This window comes from Amia ocellicauda, chromosome 16 (assembly GCF_036373705.1).
Source record: "Amia ocellicauda isolate fAmiCal2 chromosome 16, fAmiCal2.hap1, whole genome shotgun sequence".
NCBI classification, from domain to species: domain Eukaryota; kingdom Metazoa; phylum Chordata; class Actinopteri; order Amiiformes; family Amiidae; genus Amia; species Amia ocellicauda.
The window spans coordinates 11,863,036-11,889,719 of NC_089865.1; the positions used below are offsets into that span (position 1 = coordinate 11,863,036).

Below are 26,684 nucleotides of genomic sequence, written 5' to 3' on the forward strand. Positions count from 1 at the left end.
CTACACAGCTTTATAAACTGATACACTAGAGTTAAAAGTACTTTTTGCATGATATATTACTAGATATGTATTATTTATGTTGTAAGTCGCCCTGGAATAATAATAATAATAATAATAATAATAATAATAATAATAATAATAATAATAATAATAATAATAGTATGCAGGTTAATATTAGTGATAGTTTGTAATCCAATAAGTAATAGTATCATTAAGTTAGGAGTAGTGTGCATCACACATAGTATGTAAGTAGGTTAGTAGCTGTAGTATAATAGCAGGTATGTTCATGCCCATTAAAGTATGTCAGTTAGTATAAGTATAAATAAGTATTATTATTTTATTATTAATATTATTGACCATACAATGGAAACAGTCCCAAGCATAATTCAGCTATTTTCACATCATAAATCCTCTATAACAAAATGTGGTGAAGGTAGCTTAAGAGTGTTTAAAGGTAAAAAGAAATGTCATACAGGACCATGGGCCCAATATGTGACACTTATGCCCTCTACCATTGTAGTGTGGTGTAGTGTGGTAAACATACAGTAAGGCGTAGTGGGATGTAGCATGGTAAACAAATCGCTGTTATATCATTATTTTAAAATAAACACTTTGCGGTCTTTCATTGTGTATGGTTGAAGTTTGATGTCAACGCAGCTTATGGTTCCTATATTGAATTGGAAGTCCAGCACACGACGCGTTACTGTGTCAATAGGCTACAGTACACTACACACTCAGTCGTGGTTTTGTTTTCCCACAGTGCACCACTCTACACTTTACTGTGTTGGTACCACAGTGCAGCAAACTACCTTTTACCCTGTTACAACTTTACTCTGATCTTAGCATGGTAAACACTACTTCACTGTTTTTATCACAGTACCTGGCACTACACTTCACTGTGAGGTAACCCACACTACATTTAAGGTGTTGCTGTCACACACTACAGTATACAATAAGACAACAGTTTTTACCACTTCTGTTGTATTGAACACAGGTCTGTGACGGGCTGCGCGGCTGTGCAGCGGTCATGTTCTCACAGCGCAGATATCCGCAGTTCTGCGCAGATCTGCACAATCCCACCGATCCCATTGGTGGAGCAGCGCAGATCTGCGGAAATTCGCGTCGCCATTTTACAAAAAAAAAAAAAAAAAAAAGTTTCTCTTTCTCAGTACTACCTGCGTATTTCCATACATAATAATCCACGCAAATAAAGTAGTGTCACATGCAGACAATGTATCAGACTTCAGATATTTGAATGGCATTATTAAAAACGCAGTAAGGCCCATCTGAATCGCGTTCTCGTTTATATTATGTCGCCGTACGGCATGGGTTGTGTTTGTCCTTCCTGCTACCCGTCGTGTTGTCGTGGTGAAAGTACGGACGCTGTGAACCGAGTAGGACTGGCTGAAATAATCCTGCTTAATAATAATAATAATATATCCGCAACAAGACAATAACGCCAAAAACACACACACAGAGATCATGGCTTCTGTTTTAGATGCTCTGTGGGAGGACAGGGATGTCAGATTCGACATTTCACCACAGTAAGAAACGTGCATTTAATATACTAATAATATAATTTAGCCAGAAGTCAAGTGAGTCTGTTAAGCCTCTGTATAATCCGAGATGTTTTTAAACGTTGTTTATTTGGTTCACTTGGACGTGTGTTGATTTGTCTGCCAATGCATCCTCTGCACACATCTATATGATTGCATGCATTTTACGTTTCTAAAATGATAAGAAAAGTCAGTGGCAGCCTTGTACTGAACATATGTGTTCTGGCTTAACAAGGCAAATGAAGAGCAGGCCAGGTGAAGTCCTCATAGACTGTCTGGATTCAATTGAAGATACCAAGGGAAATAATGGGGACAGAGGTGAGAGTCTGGCTGCAGTAAAACATCGCCATTCACTTCTTGTTGCTGTTGTATTCAGTCTGTACTTATTCATCATCGTTTTTAATAGGAGCACATTCGCCTACACTAAAATAGTGCTCTGTATAGTATTTGAAGTTATTGTATGAAGCTCAGAAGACAGATCATATTGTAAATGTGTGAGTGCATGTGCCTTTGTTTCAACCATAGAGATGCATTAACATGTGCTGGTTTTACAGGGAGGCTACTGGTGACCAATTTAAGAATCATCTGGCATTCCCTGGCCCTGCCCAGGGTCAACCTGTGTGAGTCAGACAACTTATGTATAACATGTTTGTTTCCTTTTTCAGTGTAATGCACAGTGAATTAAGCTGTGTTTCAGGTGTTTGTCCCTGAGATGGTGGAATATTTTGCCTGCCACTGGTTGAATAGTTTTGTTTTCACTCTCACTAAAGTGGTTTTAATTACAGGGAAGAAATCTTAGTTTTTAGGGTTTTAGGAGTATACAGTTTAGTTGTTGTTGTTGTTGTTGTTATTAAGCAAACAAAGTAGAAGGAACGTAAACATTTTATCTGGATTTTTCTTTTACAGCGGTTGGGTACAACTGTATCATAAACATTACAACAAGAACGGCAAATTCTGTGAGTACAACTAAATGCTCATATGTTTTTAATTAAATAATATTTTTAATAATACCTACTTTGATAATATATATTTACTTCTGTTTTGTTAGGATGTGTTTTTCCATTTACCTTATTTTAGGTTTTGTGTTCATTATTATACTTGTTTCTATGTAGAACCTTTTTTCCACATTTTGAATATGCCAGTGCTGTGTTTCAGAAACTGCGAGGTCAGACTGAAGCACTTTACATCTTGACCAAGTGCAATAACACCAGGTTTGAGTTCATCTTTACCAATGTGGTTCCTGGAAGTCCAAGGCTCTTCACGTCAGTTATTGCTGTTCACAGGTATTGGAAGTTTTCTTTGCAAGTATTAATTTTAGTTTGAAATGCTTGAGAACATTATCAAGTCAACTGGACACCTCCTACTTTTGAAGAGTACAATAAAAGGAAGATATCATTTTTAACCTTTGTCTGATTAATATTAAAAAGGAAAAATCCCATAAGTTATTTTGAACGCTTTTGTGTGTGTGTGTGCGTGTGTGTTTGGGGCGGGGGGGTTCTATATGTATGATAACATATAAACATCTGTTATCAAGAGAGTAGGGACTCTTGTAACTGATGTAGGCCTATTCTTCCAAGTGAGAGATCTCTCCTGGTGAACTTTAAAGTCAGTGCCAAGCAAGAGCAAAATAATTTGTATCAATCTATTTCTTTACTCTTACCTTTTCATTGTAGAGCATATGAGACCTCCAAAATGTACCGTGACCTGAAACTAAGAGGGGCTCTCATTCTGCAGAAGCAGCTAAGGCTTTTACCCCAGGAGCAAGTGTATGACAAAATTAATGGAGTTTGGAATTTGTCCAGTGACCAGGTATTTTGGTTTCTTATACTTAATTGAAATCTTTACATTTAAAAATGCCCTGATTAGCTTTGGAGTTCAGTCAGTGAGAATTTGATCCCAAGCCGTGCTGTAAGCTTGAGTTCAGCTAATGTTATCGGCACTCAGTAGTGAAGACTGCAGTCCCTCTTCTCAGACTAATCCCATACTGCTGCTTAAGTTACATGACACTCCAGAGCTTTCCCTAACAGTCTGGCCTAGGTTTATTTTTGGGAACTTCCGCTGCAAGAATTTACAACTGCCCAACTGCTGAATGCACATACCCTTGTTCCAGAAGTCATTCACTTCTAATGCCCGTTCCAATAATTATAGGAAGAAATACCTTAATGCTCAAATGAAAATCTCAAATGCTTTATTTTTGTTTAACCCAGACTGTGCTGACAAAACATTTGTTGTTGGTTTTTTTAAGGGTAACCTGGGAACATTTTTCATCACAAATGTGCGTATAGTTTGGCACGCTAACATGAATGACAGCTTTAATGTCAGCATTCCTTATCTGCAGATTGTAAGTATTTATAAGTATTATTTATATAATCATTTCAGTAATACTCAGTTTAACATGTAGGTTCATAAAACATGAATGCAGTAATAAAATGTCATATATCTATGCCACATAACGTTGATTGTTTATTTTAAACTTTTGTTGCTTCTTATGGCTTGAGAAATGAACCCTGTGCATTCCACCCTTGAATTGCTATCATGACCGTGCTAATAAAATGTATATATATAAATCCTTCTTTTATTGTCCGTCTCCCTCAAAGCGTTCCATCAAGATTAGGGACTCAAAGTTTGGACTGGCACTGGTGATAGAAAGCTCCCAGCAGGTAAATCTGAACCTAAACCTACAACTTCAGATTACTGACCCCAGTATTAATGGCGCTGTTTGCATATGTAATATTAAATGTTAACGTCCTCTTTGGATTAAGGCAGGCAGCCATATGACATCATTATTTTTCAGTTTTGCTTATTTCTCCATTTTATTTTATCCACGTAGAGCGGAGGATATGTTCTTGGCTTTAAAATCGACCCAATTGACAAGCTTCAAGACGCAGTTAAGGAGATTAACTCATTGCACAAAGTTTACTCGGCGAGTCCTATCTTTGGAGTGGACTACGAAATGGAAGAAAAGGTATGTTTTTCTATTTGTGTGCATGTTAGGATTTCTTTGTTTTTATCCGTGTATAGTGGAAGAAAGAGACCTTATGCCTAATGAATACAGAACAGCATCACCCTGCTCTTTTAATGGAAAGAAAGAAGTACAATTTGTGACTTTTAGAACACATGCTGACGCCACATAGTGAGTGGTTAATGTCAAACAATCTCACATACATTGCGTGGCTTGCGTGGAACGTCTGTCTAGGTGAGCAGGCGTGTTTGGAGGCTGGTGTGAGTGAAGCTGGCTCTTGTGTTGCAGCCCCAGCCCCTGGAGGAGCTGACGGTGGAGCAGGCGCAAGATGACGTGGAGATCGAGCCCGATGAGCAGACCGACGCTTTCGCCGTGAGTTTGCGACGTCGAGAAAATGTCACTTTATCCCCCCCAAGGGCCTTTCGTTCTTCTTCACGCTCTAAAAATAACACAGCGCTGAAGCACACTGCCACAATGTCCCACAAATACACTCCAACGTGAGTGGTGTGGAACTGGTTTCCGAAACGTTCATGCGTCTGCTTTGACAGATGATTATTAGTAACGAAAGTCACATTTTTATTTGATAAGCAAAGCACATAGGGATAGTAAAGTGATATTACATTTGTGTGAGTGTGTTTATTTGTCAGTGTTGAATTACTTTATAGAATGTATGTTCATTGTAATGTTATTTTCTTTCTTTACCAGGCATACTTCGCTGATGGTAACAAGGTAATGTGCGCCAACTATGTTTTCTGAACTTAGCCTTTATATTAGTCATTAGTATAGTATTTCATTTTAATTTTGATTTTGTTATATTGAAAGCAACAAGATCGAGAGCCTGTGTTTTCCGAAGAACTGGGACTAGCAATTGAAAAACTGAAAGATGGATTTTCTCTGCAAGGACTTTGGGAAGTCATGGGATGAGCTTGTAATCTCTGTTATCGATGTTTGGTTCTGAAAACCAATACACATTTCTTTAAGTATTTCTTATGTAACATTTGTATTTTCTGTATTATTCTAGGCGCTGGATTACATAGATCATATTTACTTAAATAAGCTGTGATTAAACATGTCAGATGCTAATTCAGCTGAGAATAATCATATAAAATATTGTATATACTGTTGTATAGACTTGTTTCGTATTTTTGTATTCATACATGTTTGAGCTATTGTCTATTTATTATGTACTGCTTTTGGATAATTAAATGAGATTCAGAAACAAACATTTACTTGTTCATTAATGGATTCTCAGGAAAGCATATGGTTTGTGGTGATTCAAAATGAAGCCTACGTGTTTTTAAAAGGTCCATGTCTGGCTCAGGTGCAGAGACATGTTGTACATGGAGGGAAAACTGAGTCATTTGTTGTTTTAAAACTCTGAGAATAGTGATCCAGTGGCTATTTTCAAATGAACCAGAGTTGCTCTACTGTTCTACAAATGGGTAAATAAACGTGTCAGCTGTTGTTTTAGCAGCTGCTCTTGACCCCCCGATCACCAGCACTTGCATGAAGGCAGTAACACAACACATTAAGAATATAAAATGACATGGACTGTGACTTTATTCAATTCAAAACATTTTATAAATAAATCCACACCTAGAGTGGCATAATGCTGTCATTGTTCAGAATGATTCTAACACCGAATCAGTGCTCAGTCGTCATTGCTCTGTTAGATCAGACCCCGGGGCTTAAGTGCGCACATTTCACCCAGCTGTCTCACTCGCCCTCCTTCTTGTCTTACTCAGAGATTTATTAGCTCATCTGATCGCATTTTGTTTGAAGCTTCACTGTCCTGAACTTCACATAGTTCGGAAATGCTCCAATATTTCACAATTCTATATTTAACTTTTAAGAATGATCAGTGATCTTGGCTTAATCTTTAGCATTGCTGTTCATCAGTCACATCACTGGTTTTATACTTTTAACGCTGGGATTACTTAATTGAAGCATACGATTTAGGCTTGGTGTGCTTTGTCAAACCTGGAGACCAATAGGGATAAAAGAAGGAAAAGCCAAAGAAGGAAAGCTGGAGGAAAAGAGAGAGATACACACAGACTGTGAGTACCCCATGCCGAAATGTCATAGAAAGTTAATCGAAGTTTAGTTTTAAACTCAATGATGAAGGTTTGTGTACATGTGTGTGTATATATAAACATGTATACTCATTTTCTTTTATTTGGGTTGAACTCTTGTCAATTCCCATAGTGACCAAAATCCACAGTTGCTTCTTTCAGTCTGTGACAGCTGCAGGAGTGGGACAACTTTCCAATTTGGCTAACCTGAATTCCTACAGGCTGGGCTGTGTGGCTATATTTAGAGGGGCAGGATTAAATTGCAGGGGTTTCAGACTGGGCTCTGTGCGTTGATCAGCCCTTTTTCCAGCAAGACCTGTGTGCCGACAAGAACTGCGGCCTTCACCTCCCACTACGACCCACGTCTCCATCAGAATGGACCCCACAAAAGACATAAAGGAAGAGCTGCGTCTCTACCAGAGCACCCTGCTGCAGGACGGTCTCAAGGAACTTCTGGATGACAACAAGTTTATTGACTGTACGCTCAAAGTGGGAGACAGAAGCTTGCCTTGCCACCGGCTGATCATGGCAGCATGCAGCCCGTATTTCCGTGAGATTTTCTTTGCCGAGGAGGGGAAAGAGAGTAAAAAGGAGGTGGTCCTGGAAAACGTGGACCCCAAAATAATGGATATGATTGTAACGTACCTCTACTCGGCTGAAATTGACCTGACGGATGAGAACGTGCAAGATATCTTTGCTGTGGCAAGCCGCTTCCAGATCCCGTCTGTGTTCACAGTGTGTGTGAGCTATCTGCAGAAAAGGCTGGCCCTCAACAACTGCCTGGCCATATTCAGGCTTGGGCTCCTTTTAAACTGCCCTAGGCTGGCGGTAGCTTCACGAGACTATATTTCAGACCGATTTGAGTTCCTGTCCAAAGAAGAGGACTTCCTCCAGCTGGCTCCACATGAACTCATTGCTATTATTGCAGGAGATGCCCTGAACGTGGAAAAAGAAGAGATTGTGTTTGAAGCAGTGATGAAGTGGGTCAGAAGCGACAAGCAGAACCGGGTCAAGAATCTGAGCGAGGCTTTCGACTGCATCCGCTTTCGCCTGTTGCCGGAGAAGTACTTTAAGGAGTACGTGGAAAAGGATGACATTATCAAGACGAACCCCGAGCTGCTGAAGATAATCCAAGTCGTTAAAGATGCCTTTGCTGGGAAGCTCCCGGAGACGGGGAAAAAGGCTGAATCTGGTGATGGAGTGGTGAACGGCGATGTGGAAGATGAAGACTTGCTGCCCGGGTACCTGAACGACATTCCCAGACATGGCATGTATGTCAAAGACTTTGTCCTGATGATCAACGACACTGCTGCTGTGGCATACGATCCCAATGAGAACGAATGCTACCTTGCAGCCATGGCAGAGCAGATTCCCAGGAATCATGTCAGTCTGACCACAAAAAACAAGCGCGTCTGCGTTATCGGGGGACTGTTTGTGGATGAAGAGAACAAAGAAGTCCCCCTGCAGTGCTATTTCTTCCAGGTAACAATGTATTCTCTTCTGTTTTTTTGAGCATGTTCAACAGGAATGAAAAGCCACAACTTAAAAAAACGAAAAATATTTTATTATCAAGATATTTTATAGTATCCTTTAACGTGTGTAAGTTTAAAAAAGCTTTTAAAATCAACATAACACTCTGCAATCATTTGACATTTGTAAGTGACATGCCAATTTATATTCCAGTTTATAATTTAAATGGGATATTTTCTAGATAATATGTAATAGAGTGGTTTAAGAATTGGTGTAATTTTACTAGGGTTATTCCGTTCGTTCTGAAATGCAGTGCTAAATCCAGTCTGGACTAATAGTGCCCTGACTGATCTCTCCTCTGCTCGCTCTTCTAGCTCGACAGCCTTTCTGGTGAATGGATTGCATTTCCCCCGATGCCCTCTCCCAGGTGTCTGTTTGGTTTGTCTGAATATGACGACATCATTGTTGCAGTTGGTGGGAAGGACCTTCAGACTGACCTGTCTCTTGATTCAGTGCTGGTCTTTGATCAACAGTAAGTCTTCTACAGTTGAATTCACTTCCCAACCTAGGCTCAGGTCATGTGGCCAAGCTATGTCTGTAGCTAAAACAGTGTATTTCATTGCTTAATTAAACCCATTGTGTGATTCTAAATTTTTTTGCAGGTCCATGAAATGGAGCGAGAACAAGAAGTTACCACTGAAGATCCATGGCCACTCTGTGGTCTCACACAATGGATTAGTCTACTCCATCGGGGGAAAGACAGATGACAAGTAAGGTTATAGAGGACAGACCGTATGGGGGAATTTACAGCTGTCAGTGCTCTATCATTCAGCAAACATTGCCGACCATTATGTTCCTTCTGAGCTACACTACTAAATCATAAAAGACCCTCTATTTGTTACATTGCAGAGTGAATGCTTGTTAAATGTATAAAATAGCAAACGTACATTAATAAAAGCATTTTATAAGTAAAACCATTTTAAAAGGTGCAATTGTTAAACAAGATGTATTGTAGAAATGTTAATGACATGGCGCTGTTTCATAGGAAAACCATAAACAAGATGTTTATGTACAACCCTAAGAAGTCCGAGTGGAAGGAGCTGGCTGCAATGAAAAGCCCCCGTGCCATGTTTGGGGCAGTTGTTCACAATGGCAAAATTGTGGTGGCCGGCGGAGTCAATGAAGATGGCCTCATAGCTGCCTGTGAAGTCTATGACATCGCTACTAACAAGTAAGTGTTAAATTGAGCAACTGCCTGTTCATTTCACTGTGCAGGTTTTATATAATTTTAATCCTGAACAATCACTGTAATAAAAATGAAAGTTTCTGTTCTAACATCTGTCCCCATACTAGGATTAGTGAAAGCGTAACTTGACGTTAACACACACAACAACGTGTGCACATTTTATTTCTCTCAGGTGGGACGTTATGACCGAATTTCCCCAGGAGCGCAGCTCTGTGAATCTTGTCAGCAGTGCTGGATCTTTGTATGCTATTGGAGGGTTTGCCATGGTTCAGCTCGAAAACAAAGAATTTGCCCCATCAGAAGTTACTGATGTCTGGAAGTAGGTTTTAATTTTTAAATATATTAGTTATGTTCTTATATGGCACTTCTGGTTGGGGGGGGGGGGGATGGGGGTACTGAAATGTTGGATGCTTTGATAATCTTTAATGTTATCTGTTTTTAATCTGTATTCACAAATTAGCTCATCTAGAGGATCAAAAATAAATGTTATGCCCTGCTGGTTTACTGACGACTAAGTAAAGAATTATAACATTGAAGGAGCAACATAAAACGGGGAAAAACAAGAAGAATGATGACTAATGTGTCTGTCTTCCCTGTGCCAGGTATGAAGAAGACAAGAAGCAATGGGGGGGGATGCTGAGGGAGATCCGCTACGCCTCTGGAGCCTCCTGTGTGCCGATCCGCCTCAACGTCACCAAGCTGCCCAAGCTATAATGCGCCTGCAGTACCTCAACAGTGTTTCTAATAGGAACGCTGCCCACAGGGGCTGTGCAGATGTATTTTCTCTCCATTGTTAGTATGCTTTAAAAACCTGGGAGTTTAAATCTTAAGTTTTCTTCAGTCGACTCAGAGATGTAGCCTCAGTGAGGGGAAGCACTGTACAAGATCAGACTGTACATACATCTTTTCTACAGAAAATCATCAAATTTGTTCACAGCTTCAATAAATGAACGTCACATGCTTTCATGGATATCTTTATCAGACGTTAGCTATAGATAGATATTTACAAATAGATTATACCTTAATTGTATCTGATGTTCCTTTGATTTTTTTTTTTTGTAAAATAAACATTTTAAACTAAAACATATATTTCTATAAATTGTAAACACAAACTGTTAATTTCACTTCTAGATGTATAGAAAACATTGTTCTTCACAGTCTCTTAGGTTTCCAAGTGTTGCATAGTGTGAGACAGCTGCAAGAGGCAAATACCAGTGTGGTTCAGTAAAGGGGTGAGTGACATCAATAATGTAATATAGAAACTGATACATGGTCATTCGAAAGAGGCAATATTTATAGCTCTTCATGGAGAGTCAAGAAGCTACATCCAATGCAAAACCTGAAGCTTGAAGTGGAAAAATCTTGGAGCACTAATACAAGATGGAGGGGGAAACAAATTTAAACTGGAGGTATTTTAATATCACTAAGTTTACAGTGACTATGGCAGTCTTCTCTTCAGAGACCGTAAGGCTGTAAGCACAGACCAGCTCATCCCATTCTGTCTCGTCTAAGCTACTGCTAATTTGAGTGCCGGTCCACTAAACAACATTAATGCCAGTTGCAAGAGAAATTATATTTATTTCTCCAATACAATACAATCGTCCTAAAAAAATTGTCCCTCCTTTTGAGACATCTGACGATCAACATTAAGATTGATCCGCAAATATCTTCTTTCGCAGGTATTCTTTCCAAGCGTCATTTGTCGACAGTTCCATTGAATTCCACTCAAAGTGAGGAACCTGTTTAAATGAAAGTATAATCAATCACAAAACTGTGATTAAGCTGTGAGAGGGCAATGCAACAGGAACACAAGAATGTATATTATTATATTAGAGATACACATTTCCCCTCACCTGGCATACATGGTATCCCAGAATCTCCAGGTGCCTCTTCCTCATCATGGCCTCTCCTTTCATATGATGGGAGTTTTTACAGAAGGATTTTGAATCCAGGAAATCCACAGCGACACTGAGAAGACACAGGATATAGGTGACACTGAATTCTTACACTGCAGCTGCCACAAGTTAAGGTATTTGATTTCTTCAGCACACTGGTTATGCTCTCGTCATGTGCGTACAATATTAGTACGGTAAATGCCTACCGCTGAGCCCCTGGGGGGAGTTCAGTCCCTTCCTGGGAGGCAGTGCCAGGCCCCCATTGCACCTTCCCTCCCTCTGTCACCAGGACCCTCGGCTCCACGTATGGGATGGGCTTCCTGTGTTTGTCCAGGATACATTCAAAGTCTGGTGGAACCATGAGTAGGTTATTAAAATGAAAGCCATTCTTTTTACCAGAGAGTAGATAGTGTTTCAAAGCAGAAATAACTGAAAACAGCTTCTGGGTCAATTTTTCTATAGTGGCATTTTTATGTAAAAGAAAAAGCAATACTACTGTTACTGAGCGCACAACAGAGACGACAGCGTTTCACATGGACTACAGCATAGACTGCAGTCTTAGTACTTACCTATTGCATAGAAATAAGGCGTAAGTACAGACACTTTGGCATAGTTCATTCCTCCAAGAATCTCCCCCAGCATTTTATGGATCTGCTGTTGAACTGCGCTGATGGATTCACAGCCTGCAATCATATTGAGATTCAGTGAAATGCTAAATGATTGCGACTTAAAGCGCTAAAGTGGTGACATCAGAGAGATTTTCATGTGCATGCTATTAGCTGTGAGAGCCAGTCACTCAGCCACTATCGCTTCACTAAAATTATCAACATAGTTTTACACAGCAGGGCTGCCCCAGTCGACAGGTGAATCCACCTTTCCTCTGCAGGTGTTGGCAGTATCTCTCGTGGAACCAGGGGACCTGGAACTCGGGGCACTCCAGACACACGGCTCGGTTGAGCTCCATCAGCCGCAGTCTGATCCGCATGTTCAGAGCGTCGGGAAGAGCTGGCGGTGGAAGACACAGCCTGGTCAGAGCACGGGACGAGAGGCTTACACAATCTTTACTCCAACCAAAGGAAAAATGCCCGCTCTCGCTGAATGAGGCTATGACAGTTTCTGAAACATGAGTACAAGACTATTCGTCCACTTTCAAAATATAGGCTTCCAATTATTTGTATTGCTTTCACAGCCGGGTACGGTGTTGTGATCATTATAAACCCTCTGAACAGTAATTGATAATTTCAGTCAAATAGAACAATGTTTTATATTGATTAAGATACTGAGTATATCAGAAAATGAACTTTTTATTTGTAACTAGAAAAACAGACCAAAAATGTTAAACAAGCCTAATGATGGAAACCTGTGCTAAACATTCAGACAGAAAGATATTGAACTGAAGATAACAAATGATAGCTAATCACATCAGCTCCTGATACAGTTCGTTTTCAATGGGTGCATTTGCAAAGCTGCACTTCTGTCTTTTATTCAACCAGTCCTCAACAATAATGTACACAATGGCTGAAGTATCATTTTAAAAAGGAAAAAACTTGATTTCAGTTTCTCACATAGATTTTCTGTAGTCTTCAGAAGAAAAGCATTTCCTTACTTTGTAACTGGGCATCCAGCTTGGCCAGGAAATCCACATTAAAAATCTTCCGAATTAAATCCTCTGGGAAGCAATCTGCCACTGCCAGAGAATATGCCAGCAGCACCAGCAGATGGGGGTCAAAGGAATCTGTATAAAGACAAACGCACTCTGAAATAACTCTGATTGTATCTTTATATACATGCAGCTGAACTCAAACATATTGTGCTTATATTGCAAAATTAATACATGTAGAGCTGAAACACGTGTTTTAAAGCAAACAGTATGTTCTTGTTACTCTGTAGCTACAGACTACATGCATACTGAATCAGGATATCAGACTACTTACTTAAATGTGGTCTGAAGTGTTCAACACAGACGTTGTAAAACTCGTCGCCTTGTGGCAGATCGTAGTTCAGGATAGCGAAAGGCAGGATGGTGGCATATGTTCCGGAATAATGGATCTGAAAAGAAATCCAGCGAGACAAATGAACACTTTTCACGGACGCAAATCAACGCAAGAACGATCATTTCTGTCAGGCTGTTCCGATGCCAACGTTCCTGTCACACCTTCTCGATGTGCTCCATGGCCACTACGGCGAGTCTGTCCATCACAGCGGTGCAGAGGTGGTTGGTTCTGGTTAGGAAAAGGGCGAGCTCAGTGACGTTGTTCACCGAGATCTGGTCCATCAGCCTCTGCAAGCTGCCCATGGTCTCCTCCAGCAGCATCTCCTCAAACCATTCTCCGGGGACATACTTGAGCTCCTCCAGCAGCTGATCCATGTTGTCTGCGTGCCGTAGCCTCTCCAGCCCCACCATGTTCAGCTTCTGCAGCAGCTTCACATAGACGCTTGGCGTGGCGTGCCTGTGGGAGGGATCGTTGCGCACCCACTTGGCGATGACGATGGCCAGGGAGTTTAGGTCACTGAGGCTGCACTGCGGCAGCACAGCGTCCACCCGTGAGGTCACCGCCTCGTCCACACGAGCACAGGGCAGCATGGACAGCACCCGGGTCAGCATGGTCACCTCACAGGGATACACACTGGTCTGCAGGTAACTGAAACACAGTAGGGCACAACAGCACAAGTGTTAGCGGGGGCAGAAAGAGTAACAAGCGTATCAGGATAATCTTCTTTTCCCATCTGACACCTTTTCATATTGAATTAAGTGCAAAATTAAGGATAACCCTGAGAGATTAAACCTTCCAGGGCTAAATGGGGGGGCCTTCTTCTCTGTACTGTCCACAAGATTCGTCTTAATTGTACATTTGAAAATCCTGACTTACCTCACCAGTATACTCCTCAGTTTGACGAACATGTCAGGATTCTGGTAGCGCAGCGTAATCAGGGCTTGAGTCATTCTAGTCACCTCCATGGGTTTACATAAATCTAAGTCCTTGTAAAAGATCGATGCAATTCTGAAATAAATTTTACAAATTTAAGCAAGATTAGTATCATACAACGTGGCATACAGAAAACAGCCAATCCCTATTTCATTCTGCAAATATCAGACAATTTGCTCTACTTCATTCTGGATTATTTTTCTTCATTTATTTTAAAGAGGATAGCATATCAACATGGGCCATCTAAGGTTTATCATACACAAAAGCTGAAGGCCTAATGTCCTTGCTGGGTCATTGAGATGACTTGCTTGTTAATCAGTTGGAGGTTTCTGCTTTCCATTTCCACCATGGTCTCTGCCACTGCCAGGGCCTGCTGGGAGTTGAACTCATCCGCCAGTAGCAATGCAGTATTTTCCAGCCTGCAAGAGCAAAGGGTGCCATCATGTAACCACTGGCATCTGTCCCGAAATGCATGCTGGAGTTAACCCACACTTTTTACGAACCTTTATTAATTTAATATGTAGGTTAAATATGTCAGGTCATTATCCAGTGTACAGAGAACTTAAATATGGAAAAAACACACATATACGTGAGGTTTTATTAAATCTAGTGCAAATCTAAACAGATTCGATAGATAGTTTGATATATAGAGATACATTTTGCATAAATTGAAACGCACCTTTCCCTAGTATCCTCTCCAGCAATGGGCCCAAGTGAAGCGAAGAGTTTGCTGAAGGACGTGGGCTCAGTGCAGGAATCAAACAGCTCGGTGAGCCTCCGTTTCACAGCCAGGCGAAAGTCACAGTTACTGAACTGGAGGGACTGATAAAGCCCAAGGATGATGCTGATGTACTCTGCGTCCAGATCCTTGATATTGCGAATGAAAATCTGGTTGCACTTCAGCAGCAGTGGCCTATAGCTGTGCTTGATGTTGCGCAGAAACTGGACCACCCTCCTGGGGTTGTTGAAATGAGAGGTGTCCGAGGTGTCCAGCAGGGAGTCCGCTTTCTCGATGAGGGAGTCCCGGAGCCGCGGAGAGATGAGGGCCGACACGCTGATCATCAGGGTGGTCAGGACTCTGCAAATAATAACCGCCCCACACTTACACAGCAGTACTGTGACCCATCACAACTCAAAACACAGGATTTTCTGTCAGTGAGTCACTTTCCAAGACTCCTGCCCTTTCACACCCACCTGGCATCTTGTATGGTGTCCAGCTTCTGGTTTAAAATCTCAGCAATGCTCCCCATGAGTGGGCTGTGCTGCAGATGTTGGTCATTTAGGCAGATGGCAAACTTGGACAGCGTTTGCATTGGGAATCTGGGAATCAGAAATCACATGTATGTTACGGATGAATATCAAGACCACTGCAAGCGAAGCAACAGTGTGTGCCGCGAATTACTTCGTACGAGGGGGGTGTACAGCAATCCTGGCTCACCTGTCCATCCTGATCGAAGCTTCTGTCACCAGCTCCTGGATCAGAGAGTCATGCAATTCCACATTGAGCCTTCAAGGAAAACAACGATAAACCCTGTCATGTAAAACTGAAATTACTGGTTATCCTTAGTAAATCAGAAGAACCTATTTTTTAAGATAATGTTTAATATGGAAGGACATTGTACAGAAAGGTAGTGTGTGAAGGTCTTTCTGCCTTTCCTCTGAACGCAGGGTCTTTTTGATCTAGATATATTTGAATATGGGAAAAATATCCTATAGTACTAACAACGTGGTTAACTAATCTGATACCTGAGTACGTTGTAGAGCGTGTCTACCAGCACACTGTCATCCATCAGCTCGATCTTGTTCTCTGCCAACACACGCAGGGTGAGGAACTGGGGGTGGTTTTTGATGAAGTCCACCCTGCGTAGTATGTGCGGCCTGTCCTTCTGGAACCGCCACAGCATGTCCATGGCACAGGTCACGTGGCGCACGGAGAGCTTGGCCTTGTTCTTGCCCACCACATCTAAGACTTGATCCTCGCTGGAGCAGACATGCAGCTGCTCCAGCACCTGATCGCCGGCTACAGCCCGGGCGTGAAAGAGCCTGCGGGAGGCCCGGCACACACTCCTCAGCCGATACATGGTCCAGGCGCTGTCTGCAGGGTTAGGAACCAGCAGCAGGAGACAAAACACATTCAGGAGTCCTTATTTCAGGTACGGAAACAAGCTCCACAGCAACATACAGTTCGAAATGCAAACGACATCAGCAACAAAGTGCAGTAACATCTGCGGGGCGGGCTGAAAAAACACCTGGAAGGGAATATATATATTAATAACACTGACAAGCGCTGTGAAATATCTTGCACTGTATTTTTGTGCTTAGATACAAAATAACAGAATGTCAATTGTCACAGAGCACTGATTTGTACATCAGATGTATCTGGAAAGAACTACCACGGAAAAATGGAAAGACTATTATGAGACAAAGGAATTAAAGGTTTTTTATATATACAAAATACATGTAAATGCTTAATTACAAAATAAGGAGGTGTTCAGATATGCATTTTGTCTGTAATTGAACTTGAAGGAAAGCTCATGGAATAAAAAAAAAGGATGGAAGTGTAATTCCTCACTGTCCCAGACTGACAAATCACCCAGTAATGTGAAGCTGAACCCATAAGGAAACTGATGCACAAAATGCATCTCAGGGCTCCTTAATTCAGTTTCACACACGCACATGGATTAGGGCAGTGGAGCTGTGTAAATACTCACAGACACCATCTTCATATTTGTTTTATTGTACGTCTACACACAGCTCCTTTACCAATGACATCTATACAACATCCACTCCATAATCTAAAGGCAAATGCTATAGTGAGCCATTCTGTCCATGCACAACTTACTCATTTGTTTTCTAGTTGCTAGTTTGCAAGTTTATCACATGCATTCAAAGTCAGTGGATGCACTTATATCTTTATAAAAAAAACAATCAAACAAAACACGTTGATTACAATATAATTATTCTTACAACGAGCAAAACATAATTACCTTTCAGTGGGATATGTTGGGATGATTTCCCCTCATTGTGTGCGGGGCCTTACAGGTTTGACATTCACACTGAGCACAGCCGGGCCATGCCTGCCAAACACACATGTGACCCGCACGTTAACATCTACTGCCCAGCATTTCCATGAATCACATATACAGCCATTTTTCATTTACTTCAGTTTATTTTAGCTGTGAATTACACCCAAGGCCATGATGACAAACACCACATCCCAATCCCAGCACACATTAATAACTTAAAATCCCATTTCACTTCCCACTAAACGGCCATCAGTAAGCGACTGTGTTTAGGGATCATCACGATTTTCTTGTCCCAATAACACACTGTGGAGGACACCTCAAAGCAACAGAAAGCAAAAAATCACTGAAATAAATATATATATATATAAAGTACAGATTATGCCTAGAAAACAAGTCAGTCGTGGCATTGTTTTTGCTGCGTTTGCCTTTTCTGTTTTGTTGTTTTGGTTACCTTGATTTTGTTATAATCCCTTACTCTGTACCTTAGCCCTCCGATTATACGCGACATCACAAAATAAAAACAAGTTGTGTGTAGTTGTGCATGAATATTTATTTGATCATTTATTCCGCATATATCTTATATCCTTGCACGCACATTATATTCAAATGCATATGTTGAAGCTGGTCTCTTTTGTTCATATTTAAAAATAGACGTGTACATCTATATCAATGCATATGTATAGCAACTCAATATGAATGAGCCACTAAAATCTCCTTCAACAATAGCATCGCAGTGCTGCGGGTGAACGCAGGGGCTCCGCTCCGCACAGCACGCAAGGCACGCACGGCTGCCGGCTGTGACCCCGCTCGGCCGCGCTGACTGGCGGATATTTACCCGAAATGCACTGACGTCTCTCTTAGCGCCATCTTTAGAAATTAGTGAAGGAGAAAAACTGGATCGGGCTCGTCTTCCTGCGCTTTTGGGAAGCAGCCGAGGGACACGCACAGCGGCAGAATAAGTCAGGTAACCCCCCACCTCCACGTCTCCACGTCTCCCCCTCGGGTAGCCCGCTTTAGTGCGCCGGGCCCAAACGCGGGAGAGCCGCGCTGGTTTCCCTCCATCCTGGCGGTGCAGTTGAATTACTCTGTCCACCGAGGCGCAGGCCACAGACCGGGGACTCGAGTAGCTGGAGATGCCGATGCGCTCAATGACTCAACGGGCAGTGGACCTTACTAGCCGCACTCGCGTTGGCGCACGTCGCCGCCGGCCCCAGGGGGCGGGTTTGGGTCCGAGTGCCCCGCAGGGCTGCCCGGCCGCGGAGCGACGCTGTGCTGTGGGCCCAGGCCTCTCACACTTGTTTGAATGAGGCGCAGGCTGCCGGGGTTCACGGGGAGAAGTGGCCGAGAGCAGCGTGTCGGGCTGCGGGGCGGTAGTGGGTGCACTGGCTTTCAGATACTGCTGGAAACCATTCATACGAAGAGATCGGTTGGATTTCAAGTAGGTTTAAGTAAGTGTGTCGGACCCCAGTGTTAGAGTCGCAGTTGCTCAGCCGTCACTTTGTAAGTGAGTTTCTTTACAATCGCCATGGTTGGGATTGTATACTTCCCGTAACTCCTTTAATATAACAGTTATTACGTGTTTGTTGGATTGTTTGCAATAAAAAATACATACGTTTTTTATTTTTATTTTTTAAATAGCCTATTTAATTTCACTTAACATTTAACGGCATTGCTTTTAATTTGTTGTATGATTGGTATATGCACCTATATTGTATTGTTTTAAGGGGGTGGGGGGTTCAAGGTTAAGATACAGGTGTGGACAGCTGTAGCAGCCATGCCATCTCTTCTAGATGTTTTTCCAGAAGCTAGCTTTTGGTGGGATGTTGTATTATGAAGTGGCCATTGAATTGTGCAAGATAATTGTAGAATTATAGTTGTTAGCAGGCTTCAAATTATTTAGGCTTGTAGTATCAAATTATCTGTACATGTAATTTCCCAATTATATAGCTGTTTTTTTACTGGAGCAGGTACAGTTCTTGCTCAAGGGTACAACGGCAGTGTCTCCCACCTGGGATTGAACCCGGGACCCCCCCCCCTAGTTGTTAACAGTATCTAAAGTCTTAATTGGCCTGTATTTGCCCTAATGTGTAGATCCCCGTGTTGTTGCAGGGGCAGACTCTGGGAACAGTAATGGGTGTGAAGGTGCAGAGACCACGGTGCTTTTTTGACATCGCTATCAGCAATGTGCCAGGTAAGGGACATCCCTATCTGAGGTTTCTTTGACACTTTATATTATTCGGTGTTCTTTTTCAGATTTCATTTCTGATGTTAACTGATTATTGCATTTTCTTTTCGCAGTGGGGAGAGTCGTATTTGAATTGTTTTCTGATGTGTGTCCTAAAACAGTGGAGAACTTCCGTTGCCTCTGTACAGGTCCGTATGTTCACGTTTCTGATGATTACTGAGTAGGGAAATGAATCCTGCACTTCATATAAATGTATAGACTGTTTTCATAGTGCGAGCCTATGTATTTCTGCACCCCAAAAGTAACAAAGCAGGTCTTCATTTTGGACATAAAATCCCTTTTTCCTTCACGATACCAGTTCAAAACCATTCCTTGAAATGAGTGAGAGAGGGGGAAAAACTTTGAGCTCCCTAAGCAAATGCTGGTATATTTAAAATAAACACCAATTTAAGGATTGTTTTTTATTTTGTTGCAGATTTTCAGTTGTAACTTAATGTTTTGTTTTGTTTTAAGGTGAAAAGGGGGTTGGATCAGGTACCCAAAAGCCTCTGCATTACAAAGGATGCTTATTTCATAGAATTGTAAAGGACTTTATGATTCAAGGAGGAGACTTTAGTGAAGGTGAGAACTTAGGTTTTATTTAAATCGGTAAATTTGTTTTTGTTGTTGTTGCACCCATTAATCTATTTCCTTTAACAGGCAATGGCAGAGGAGGTGAATCTATTTATGGAGGATTTTTTGAAGGTATGTCTCATTAATTTATTTAAATTAGACTGGGGCAGGTTTTGTTTTAATTTCTGTGAAAAAGTAAATGTAGACACATTTGACTACACTCACCTAAAGGATTATTAGGAACACCTGTTCAATTTCTCATTAATGCAATTATCTAACCAACCAATCACATGGCAGTTGCTTCAATGCATTTAGGGGTGTGGTCCTGGTCAAGACAATCTCCTGAACTCCAAACTGAATGTCTGAATGGGAAAGGAAGGTGATTTAAGCAATTTTGAGCATGGCATGGTTGTTGGTGCCAGACGGGCCGGTCTGAGTATTTCACAATCTGCTCAGTTACTAGGATTTTCACGCACAACCATTTCTAGGGTTTACAAAAAATGGTGTGAAAAGGGAAAAACATCCAGTATGCGGCAGTCCTGTGGGCGAAAATGCCTTGTTGATGCTAGAGGTCAGAGGAGAATGGGCCGACTGATTCAAGCTGATAGAAGAGCAACTTTGACTGAAATAACCACTCGTTACAACCGAGGTATGCAGCAAAGCATTTGTGAAGCCACAACACGTACAACCTTGAGGCGGATGGGCTACAACAGCAGAAGACCCCACCGGGTACCACTCATCTCCACTACAAATAGGAAAAAGAGGCTACAATTTGCACAAGCTCACCAAAATTGGACAGTTGAAGACTGGAAAAATGTTGCCTGGTCTGATGAGTCTCGATTTCTGTTGAGACATTCAGATGGTAGAGTCAGAATTTGGCGTAAACAGAATGAGAACATGGATCCATCATGCCTTGTTACCACTGTGCAGGCTGGTGGTGGTGGTGTAATGGTGTGGGGGATGTTTTCTTGACACACTTTAGGCCCCTTAGTGCCAATTGGGCATCGTTTAAATGCCACGGCCTACCTGAGCATTGTTTCTGACCATGTCCATCCCTTTATGACCACCATGTACCCATCCTCTGATGGCTACTTCCAGCAGGATAATGCACCATGTCACAAAGGTCGAATCATTTCAAATTGGTTTCTTGAACATGACAATGAGTTCACTGTACTAAACTGGCCCCCACAGTCACCAGATCTCAACCCAATAGAGCATCTTTGGGATGTGGTGGAACGGGAGCTTCGTGCCCTGGATGTGCATCCCACAAATCTCCATCAACTGCAAGATGCTATCCTACCAATATGGGCCAACATTTCTAAAGAATGCTTTCAGCACCTTGTTGAATCAATGCCACGTAGAATTAAGGCAGTTCTGAAGGCGAAAGGGGGTCAAACACAGTATTAGTATGGTGTTCCTAATAATCCTTTAGGTGAGTGTATATATGATTTATTTTCAATATTTCAAAGTACATTTGAAAGGTACAACTTAAATTAACTTCAGTTTTTTTCCTGTCGTTTAAACTCAGTAATTGCAGTTACACTTAATTTCTTACTAGATGAAAGTTTCTCAGTTAAACACAACAAGGAGTACCTTCTATCCATGGCAAACAGGGGCAAGGACACAAATGGCTCTCAGTTTTTTATGTAAGTATGTAAATTTGGATTTTCCCGTTCTTCGTTTGGATTTTCTTATTTGTAATCAAGTTCTGTGATAAATGTGATCTTGTTTAACTCAGTCAGCTTTGATGAATAGTCATACTGCAGGCTACATAAAGCTTTATTGGATCCTCACAGAATTAACTAATGTCAAGAGATTGAAAAATGAAATGGAAATAAGTTGTATAAGATGCTGCCTGACTAAGAGTCCTGGTTAATATGAAGCAGATAATTGCATATGTATAAATATAGCATTACATTAAATTACCAAAATGTTTTAAAACTAAGTTAAAAAGAAGAAAGTTGATGTATATCTGGAATAATATTTTAGACACTAACTGTGTTTTTCTCTATTGCATGTTTCAACCTCCAAATCCACCTGATGTGTTCGATTTATTTAGAACAACAAAGCCTACACCTCATTTAGACGGGTAAGTACTATAGCCACAATGTGTTTGAACATTTATACACTAATAGTTACATAATCTGCATATGTGGGGAAAAGAGCTTTGAAACCGCTTTAAACTCAGCCTTTTCTACATTGACTTCATAGCCTGCTCCGTTACACTGTACTGTTGCCTGATTGGAAATGTGAAATGCTCGTGCAGAATTGGAGGACTGCATCATGCTAACGCAAACTGCTTGTATCTTAGGGTTCATGTGGTTTTTGGACAAGTGATCTCTGGTCAAGAAGTGATCAAGACCATTGAAAACCAGAAGACTGATGCCAGCAGCAGACCTTTTGCTGAAGTAAAGGTTACCAACTGTGGGGAGCTAATTCCAAAATCTAAAGGTGACATTTCTTCAGTAGGATTGGTTTCTCTATAGAGATTGAACGTACTGCAGTGGTGATATTCTGCTCTCGCTGTCGTAATCAGAATCCGGATGGTTTCAGATATTTTCAATTTGGTTTTATTAACAGCAAAAAAGGAGGAGAAGAAGAGACGCAAATCATCCTCAAGTGGCAGCGACAGCTCCAGTGAATCGGACTCCTCCTCCGAATCATCCTCCGAATCTGACGGGGAGTCTGAAAAAGAGTCCAAGAAACAGAAGAAGAAGCACAAGAAAGAATCCAAGAAGCGGAAAAAGGAAAAGAAGCTGAAAAAGAAAGAGAAGAAGAGGTCAGTGTTTTTTATTTTACGTTTGACAGTAGTGCGAAAATGCTTTTGTGATGACATGTCAGCCAAACAAATTGGGGCTTCTGTTCCTGTAGCTCTGAAGAGGAAAGCGAAGAAGAGAAAAATGAGGCACAGCCCGTCTCCACTGTACGCCCAGAGGAAATCCCTCCCATCCCAGAAAACAGATTCCTGATGAGGAGGAGTCCTCAGCAGAAAGAGGAGATGGGGAAGGAGAAGGAGAAGAAAAAAGAGCGTGAGAGGGAGAGGTATGCATTTTGAAATGTGGTGGTTGTGTGTGAAATCAGCCTCAGGAAATACTGAAATGAAACTGTCACATTAAGGGACACGATTTTGTTGTGGAAATTAGGGTTTATTTTTGTAATGAACTTAAACATTTTACTGTTTTAAGCCGTTAAAGAAAATGCTATAAGTTAAAGTAAACTGCAAGCTTATAGTTCAGTATGTCAATTAAATGAACTGCATAAACAGTATTTCTGTGCTTGAAAGTAGTACACATGGCAAGGGAAATTATTCATTGGAGTGGAATATTGGCTTTAATTGCCAAATTTGTTATCAATTAAATCTTGTACTGTGTTTTTCAGCATTCCTGTAAACTCGCAGCCATCTGCATATCAGAGGAGGCTCCTGGTGACGAGGTCTGGCAGGAAAATAAAAGGGCGAGGACCAAGAGTAAGTCTTCTATACTTCTGTACACATTTAGCAGTGTAGATTGCTGATCAGATGGGCTGATGGGCCTGCTCTCGTGTGGGAGGTTGTATCCTGTCCCAGTTCTGATGGGCTCCTGATCTCATCGTTCGCAGCGCTACAGAACTCCGTCCAGATCCAGGTCAAGGTCCAGGGACCGGTTCCGGCGCAGCGAGACGCCGCCCCACTGGAGGCAGGAGATGCAGCGAGCGCAGAGGATGAGGGCTCCCAGCGGAGAGCGCTGGATCAAAGGAGACAAGTAAGAAACGAGCTGTGCGGCTCCTGGTTCGCTTGCCTGTTCTTAGTGTTTTTTTTTTTTTTTTTTTTTATCATTTATACAAAGATTGATTTAATAGAATACTAATACCTCTTAGATTGTAGAGATTGCAGTCACCAGTGTTATAGTTTGTATCGGCTCACCGCAGCCTTTCTTCATGTCTTTAATGTGTTTTTCCTCCTTTTTTGTAAATGCAGGAGTGACTTAATGGAGGGTAAGAATGAGATCCCAAAACCTCCAGGAAGAGGAAGGGAAAGGAAGACCTCCGAGAGCAAAAACGAGACCATAGATAGTCCCAGCAAGAACCGTGAGAAGGAGAAGAGGGGCCGGTCACGCAGGTCCAAGAGCAAGGACAAAGAGCCCAAGAAAGAGGCGGACAAAGAGGACAAGCATGACAAACACAAGTCCAAGAAAAAAGCCAAATCTAGAAGCCGCAGCAAGAGCAAGGACAAGCGCGCCAAATCGAGGAGCAAAGAGAGAGAGTACAAGCGTGGTAAGGGTGAGGACAGGAGAGGCCGATCCAGGAGCAAGGACCGCAATCACACCAAAGGCAGAGAGAGAACCTCCGAGCAGGGCCCGAAAGAACGAGAGAAGAGCAAGAGCCGCGACCGGAGCAAGCGGACGAGGTCTGAAAGCAAGGAGAAGGATGAGAGTAAAAGCAAAGAGCGAGAGAAGCACGCCAAGTCACGCAGCAAAGAGAGGGACTCGAACAAGGACAGGCCCCGGCGATCCGGCAGCCGAAGCCGAGACCACGGGAAGCGAGCCCAGTCGCGCAGCAGGGACCGGGACAGGAGCAGGAGCAAGGAGCGCCAGCGCAACAGAGACCGGGACGCCAAGAGACGAGGGAGGTCCAAGAGCAGAGAGCGCAAGAGGAGTCCTGACCGCAATAAACCCCGGGACTCTCGCAGAGGCAGGAAATCCAGGAGCGCCGACCGGGACCGGAGCAGGAGCGCCGAGAAAGAACGAAGCCAGACGAAGGACGGCTCGCAGCATAGGAAGAGCAGGACCAGCGAGGAGCCACGCCGGAATAAGAGGTCCAAGAGCCGAGGGAGCAGCAGCAGCAGCGCCGGGAGCGAGCGGAAGGCCAGGAACAAGGACCGCAAGAGCAGGAGTCGGAGTCCCGGTTCCAAGAGAAAGAAGGAAAGTAGCAGAGAGAGAGAGCTGGCGCAGAAAAGCAAGGAAAGAGAGAAGAACCAGTCCCCCAGCGCAGACAAGAATCAAAAGTCCAAGAGCCAGGAAAAGGAGAAGAACCATAACAAGGATAAAAAATATGACTCCAGTACAGACGAGAGCGATTAAGCTACAGAACTGAGTCTTCTGGATCTATAGTTTTGTTGTTAAATGATCTTTAATTTCGCTGCAGGCGACGCTGGGGACATACCTTTTTTAAATTGAGTTCAGTTCAGACACTGCAGCCTGGAATATTTGTACTACTGAAGTTTTAATAAAATTTTAAAGCGACATGGAACCTGGTTTTGTTCTTCTGGTGTGACACTGTAGATTGGGAGTTATTTTTGTATTTCTCTACCTGGCTTGTCCGTATCTTGAGATGCACAGACTAATGACCTGTGAGCTCTCGGTAATGAGAGTGGTTACTGGAAAATGAACTCTCGGCGACCTGTTAAATAATCCCTGGTATCTACATGTAGATGCCTTGTAATAAGAACCGTGTATACCCTTAGATGGTGTATAAAATGTGAGTTTTAAGAATCTTTTGAAGTCGTCCAGAATTGTTCAACAAGACGCTCAGGACTCTGCAGTGCTAGACGTGTTTTTGGAGGACTTTTGTTTTGTGTTTTGATTTGGCACTGCAAGAAAAGAAATGAAGTAAAATGATTTTACTTTAGGCAGTGTATTCAACGCAGATGTGACCGGTTCAAACTGAAAATGGTTGATTTGTGTAAAGATTGAATAAATGTAATCATGCAACATACAGTAGATCCCACCTGAATGTCTGCAAATGTATCTAAGATTCATTAACATGGACTGGAATGCTGTATTTGAAATGGGCAAGTACATTTGGCGAATCTTCCATCACACATGATTTACAGAAATATATTGCTTTACGAATTGAGAACTAAACCGGTGATGGATATTAATTTCGAGATGCATTACATAGAATGTACGCTAGGTTATCGGCTATTTTAGTATGCCTGTATCTTGTTTTAACTGTTGGGAACTTTCAGTTTTGGACTCGGACCTGTTTGGGGGGGGGAAATGTAAAAACAAATACTGAATATTGTGAATTGGAAGGGCTGCCATCTATTTTTAATATCAGTTCTCTGGAAGTTACATTTATAAGAGGGGGAAAAAAAATGTACATAACTCGTATGCATCAGACATGGGTGTGTCAGCGTTCTTTTGTTTCATGTTTTTCCATTGGTTATTACTTTCCAATATTTATAATTGATCAGGGGGTATAAATCCAAGCTGCATGAATTGTCCCTGGTTTAATTATGTGACCTGTTCGTTCATTTGCCGTGTTTGAGTTCAAGGCGTCCGCTCCATGCTGTCTGAGTGAATACTGTGCCGTCACATTTTATTCTAAATTCAGTGTATGGTTTAAATTGAAACTGATCATTTTATATACATGTTTTTTACTTGTTTTTATTTGATTTCATTACCAACATTATACAGTTGTCTGTGAATTAAAGATTTTGTTGAACTTCTACCATTCATTTCAAATAGCTTTGTTTTTATTCCATATCCTACATAGTCCTCTACATTAACAGAAAACTAAATAGCCCCACAACTAGATAAACTGTAACCTTTGAGTTACTGTAAAACGGTCAGGTTTAGTGCAAATTGGTATAATAGTGACAAATGCCGAGTTTAGCAACTGATCTGGGAACAAACCTCTTGGAACATGACCAGCTGGGGAATTGTTATTTTAACTAAATGTTCCCTCCTATTCAGTGAAACATGATGTAGTTGTCAGTATGAAAGCTTACAATTTAATAGTTCCCGATGACGTT

At 41.8% G+C, this 26,684-nt stretch overlaps 4 protein-coding genes across 5 annotated transcripts; 3 read left to right on the forward strand and 1 right to left on the reverse strand.

The window, feature by feature from the left end:
* The first annotated feature begins 1,343 nt into the window (after nt 1–1,343).
* On the forward strand, nt 1,344–5,741 carry bbs5 (Bardet-Biedl syndrome 5). Its single transcript, XM_066688077.1, has 12 exons — nt 1,344–1,544; nt 1,792–1,874; nt 2,111–2,176; nt 2,463–2,512; nt 2,712–2,839; nt 3,230–3,365; nt 3,802–3,897; nt 4,154–4,216; nt 4,387–4,521; nt 4,807–4,890; nt 5,224–5,247; nt 5,341–5,741. Exons 1-12 carry the CDS (start codon nt 1,483–1,485, stop codon nt 5,440–5,442), a joined length of 1,029 nt encoding a protein of 342 aa, XP_066544174.1. The 5' UTR covers nt 1,344–1,482; the 3' UTR covers nt 5,443–5,741.
* Nucleotides 5,742–6,874: 1,133 nt separating this feature from the next.
* Nucleotides 6,875–10,267, forward strand: klhl41a (kelch-like family member 41a). The gene is made up of 6 exons (XM_066687812.1): nt 6,875–8,072; nt 8,435–8,592; nt 8,723–8,830; nt 9,106–9,291; nt 9,479–9,625; nt 9,909–10,267. The coding sequence occupies exons 1-6, from the start codon at nt 6,966–6,968 to the stop codon at nt 10,018–10,020; spliced, it is 1,818 nt and encodes a 605-aa protein (XP_066543909.1). The 5' UTR covers nt 6,875–6,965; the 3' UTR covers nt 10,021–10,267.
* A 436-nt stretch (nt 10,268–10,703) lies between these two features.
* Nucleotides 10,704–17,717, reverse strand: fastkd1 (FAST kinase domains 1). Of its 2 annotated transcripts, XM_066687810.1 has the most exons (16): nt 17,606–17,717; nt 17,116–17,205; nt 15,875–16,377; nt 15,567–15,635; nt 15,323–15,448; nt 14,808–15,206; nt 14,437–14,547; nt 14,072–14,203; nt 13,357–13,843; nt 13,136–13,250; nt 12,808–12,936; nt 12,075–12,206; nt 11,771–11,884; nt 11,408–11,549; nt 11,160–11,274; nt 10,704–11,045 (listed from the first exon to the last, which is right to left on the reverse strand). In XM_066687810.1, exons 3-16 carry the CDS (start codon nt 16,207–16,209, stop codon nt 10,953–10,955), a joined length of 2,499 nt encoding a protein of 832 aa, XP_066543907.1. In that variant the 5' UTR covers nt 16,210–16,377; nt 17,116–17,205; nt 17,606–17,717; the 3' UTR covers nt 10,704–10,952. The 2 variants fall into 2 exon arrangements, with proteins under 2 accessions (XP_066543907.1, XP_066543906.1); XM_066687809.1 differs by lacking the exon at nt 17,606–17,717 and having other exon boundaries at nt 15,875–16,223; nt 17,116–17,418.
* Nucleotides 17,718–17,882: 165 nt separating this feature from the next.
* On the forward strand, nt 17,883–26,380 carry ppig (peptidylprolyl isomerase G (cyclophilin G)). Its single transcript, XM_066687811.1, has 13 exons — nt 17,883–18,118; nt 19,264–19,345; nt 19,453–19,527; nt 19,853–19,960; nt 20,039–20,083; nt 21,510–21,597; nt 22,011–22,040; nt 22,263–22,402; nt 22,532–22,730; nt 22,823–22,993; nt 23,330–23,417; nt 23,549–23,691; nt 23,907–26,380. The coding sequence occupies exons 2-13, from the start codon at nt 19,285–19,287 to the stop codon at nt 25,006–25,008; spliced, it is 2,250 nt and encodes a 749-aa protein (XP_066543908.1). The 5' UTR covers nt 17,883–18,118; nt 19,264–19,284; the 3' UTR covers nt 25,009–26,380.
* Nucleotides 26,381–26,684: the final 304 nt, after the last annotated feature.

Excerpts from the sequence above, each read along its gene's own strand:
- klhl41a (XM_066687812.1), top strand. The coding sequence starts at position 6,966 with ATGGACCCCACAAAAGACATAAAGGAAGAGCTGCGTCTCTACCAGAGC. Across the intron at positions 9,292-9,478 it reads TATGACATCGCTACTAACAA|GTGGGACGTTATGACCGAAT; the intron begins GTAAGTGTTAAA and ends TATTTCTCTCAG. Across the intron at positions 9,626-9,908 it reads GAAGTTACTGATGTCTGGAA|GTATGAAGAAGACAAGAAGC; the intron begins GTAGGTTTTAAT and ends TCCCTGTGCCAG.
- bbs5 (XM_066688077.1), top strand. The coding sequence starts at position 1,483 with ATGGCTTCTGTTTTAGATGCTCTGTGGGAGGACAGGGATGTCAGATTC. Across the intron at positions 1,875-2,110 it reads GGGAAATAATGGGGACAGAG|GGAGGCTACTGGTGACCAAT; the intron begins GTGAGAGTCTGG and ends CTGGTTTTACAG. Across the intron at positions 4,522-4,806 it reads ACTACGAAATGGAAGAAAAG|CCCCAGCCCCTGGAGGAGCT; the intron begins GTATGTTTTTCT and ends CTTGTGTTGCAG.
- ppig (XM_066687811.1), top strand. The coding sequence starts at position 19,285 with ATGGGTGTGAAGGTGCAGAGACCACGGTGCTTTTTTGACATCGCTATC. Across the intron at positions 19,346-19,452 it reads CGCTATCAGCAATGTGCCAG|TGGGGAGAGTCGTATTTGAA; the intron begins GTAAGGGACATC and ends TTCTTTTCGCAG. Across the intron at positions 20,084-21,509 it reads TTATGGAGGATTTTTTGAAG|ATGAAAGTTTCTCAGTTAAA; the intron begins GTATGTCTCATT and ends ATTTCTTACTAG.
- fastkd1 (XM_066687810.1), bottom strand. The coding sequence starts at position 16,209 with ATGTATCGGCTGAGGAGTGTGTGCCGGGCCTCCCGCAGGCTCTTTCAC. Across the intron at positions 14,204-14,436 it reads AACCTCCAACTGATTAACAA|AATTGCATCGATCTTTTACA; the intron begins GCAAGTCATCTC and ends AATTTATTTCAG. Across the intron at positions 13,844-14,071 it reads CTGAGGAGTATACTGGTGAG|TTACCTGCAGACCAGTGTGT; the intron begins GTAAGTCAGGAT and ends ACTGTGTTTCAG.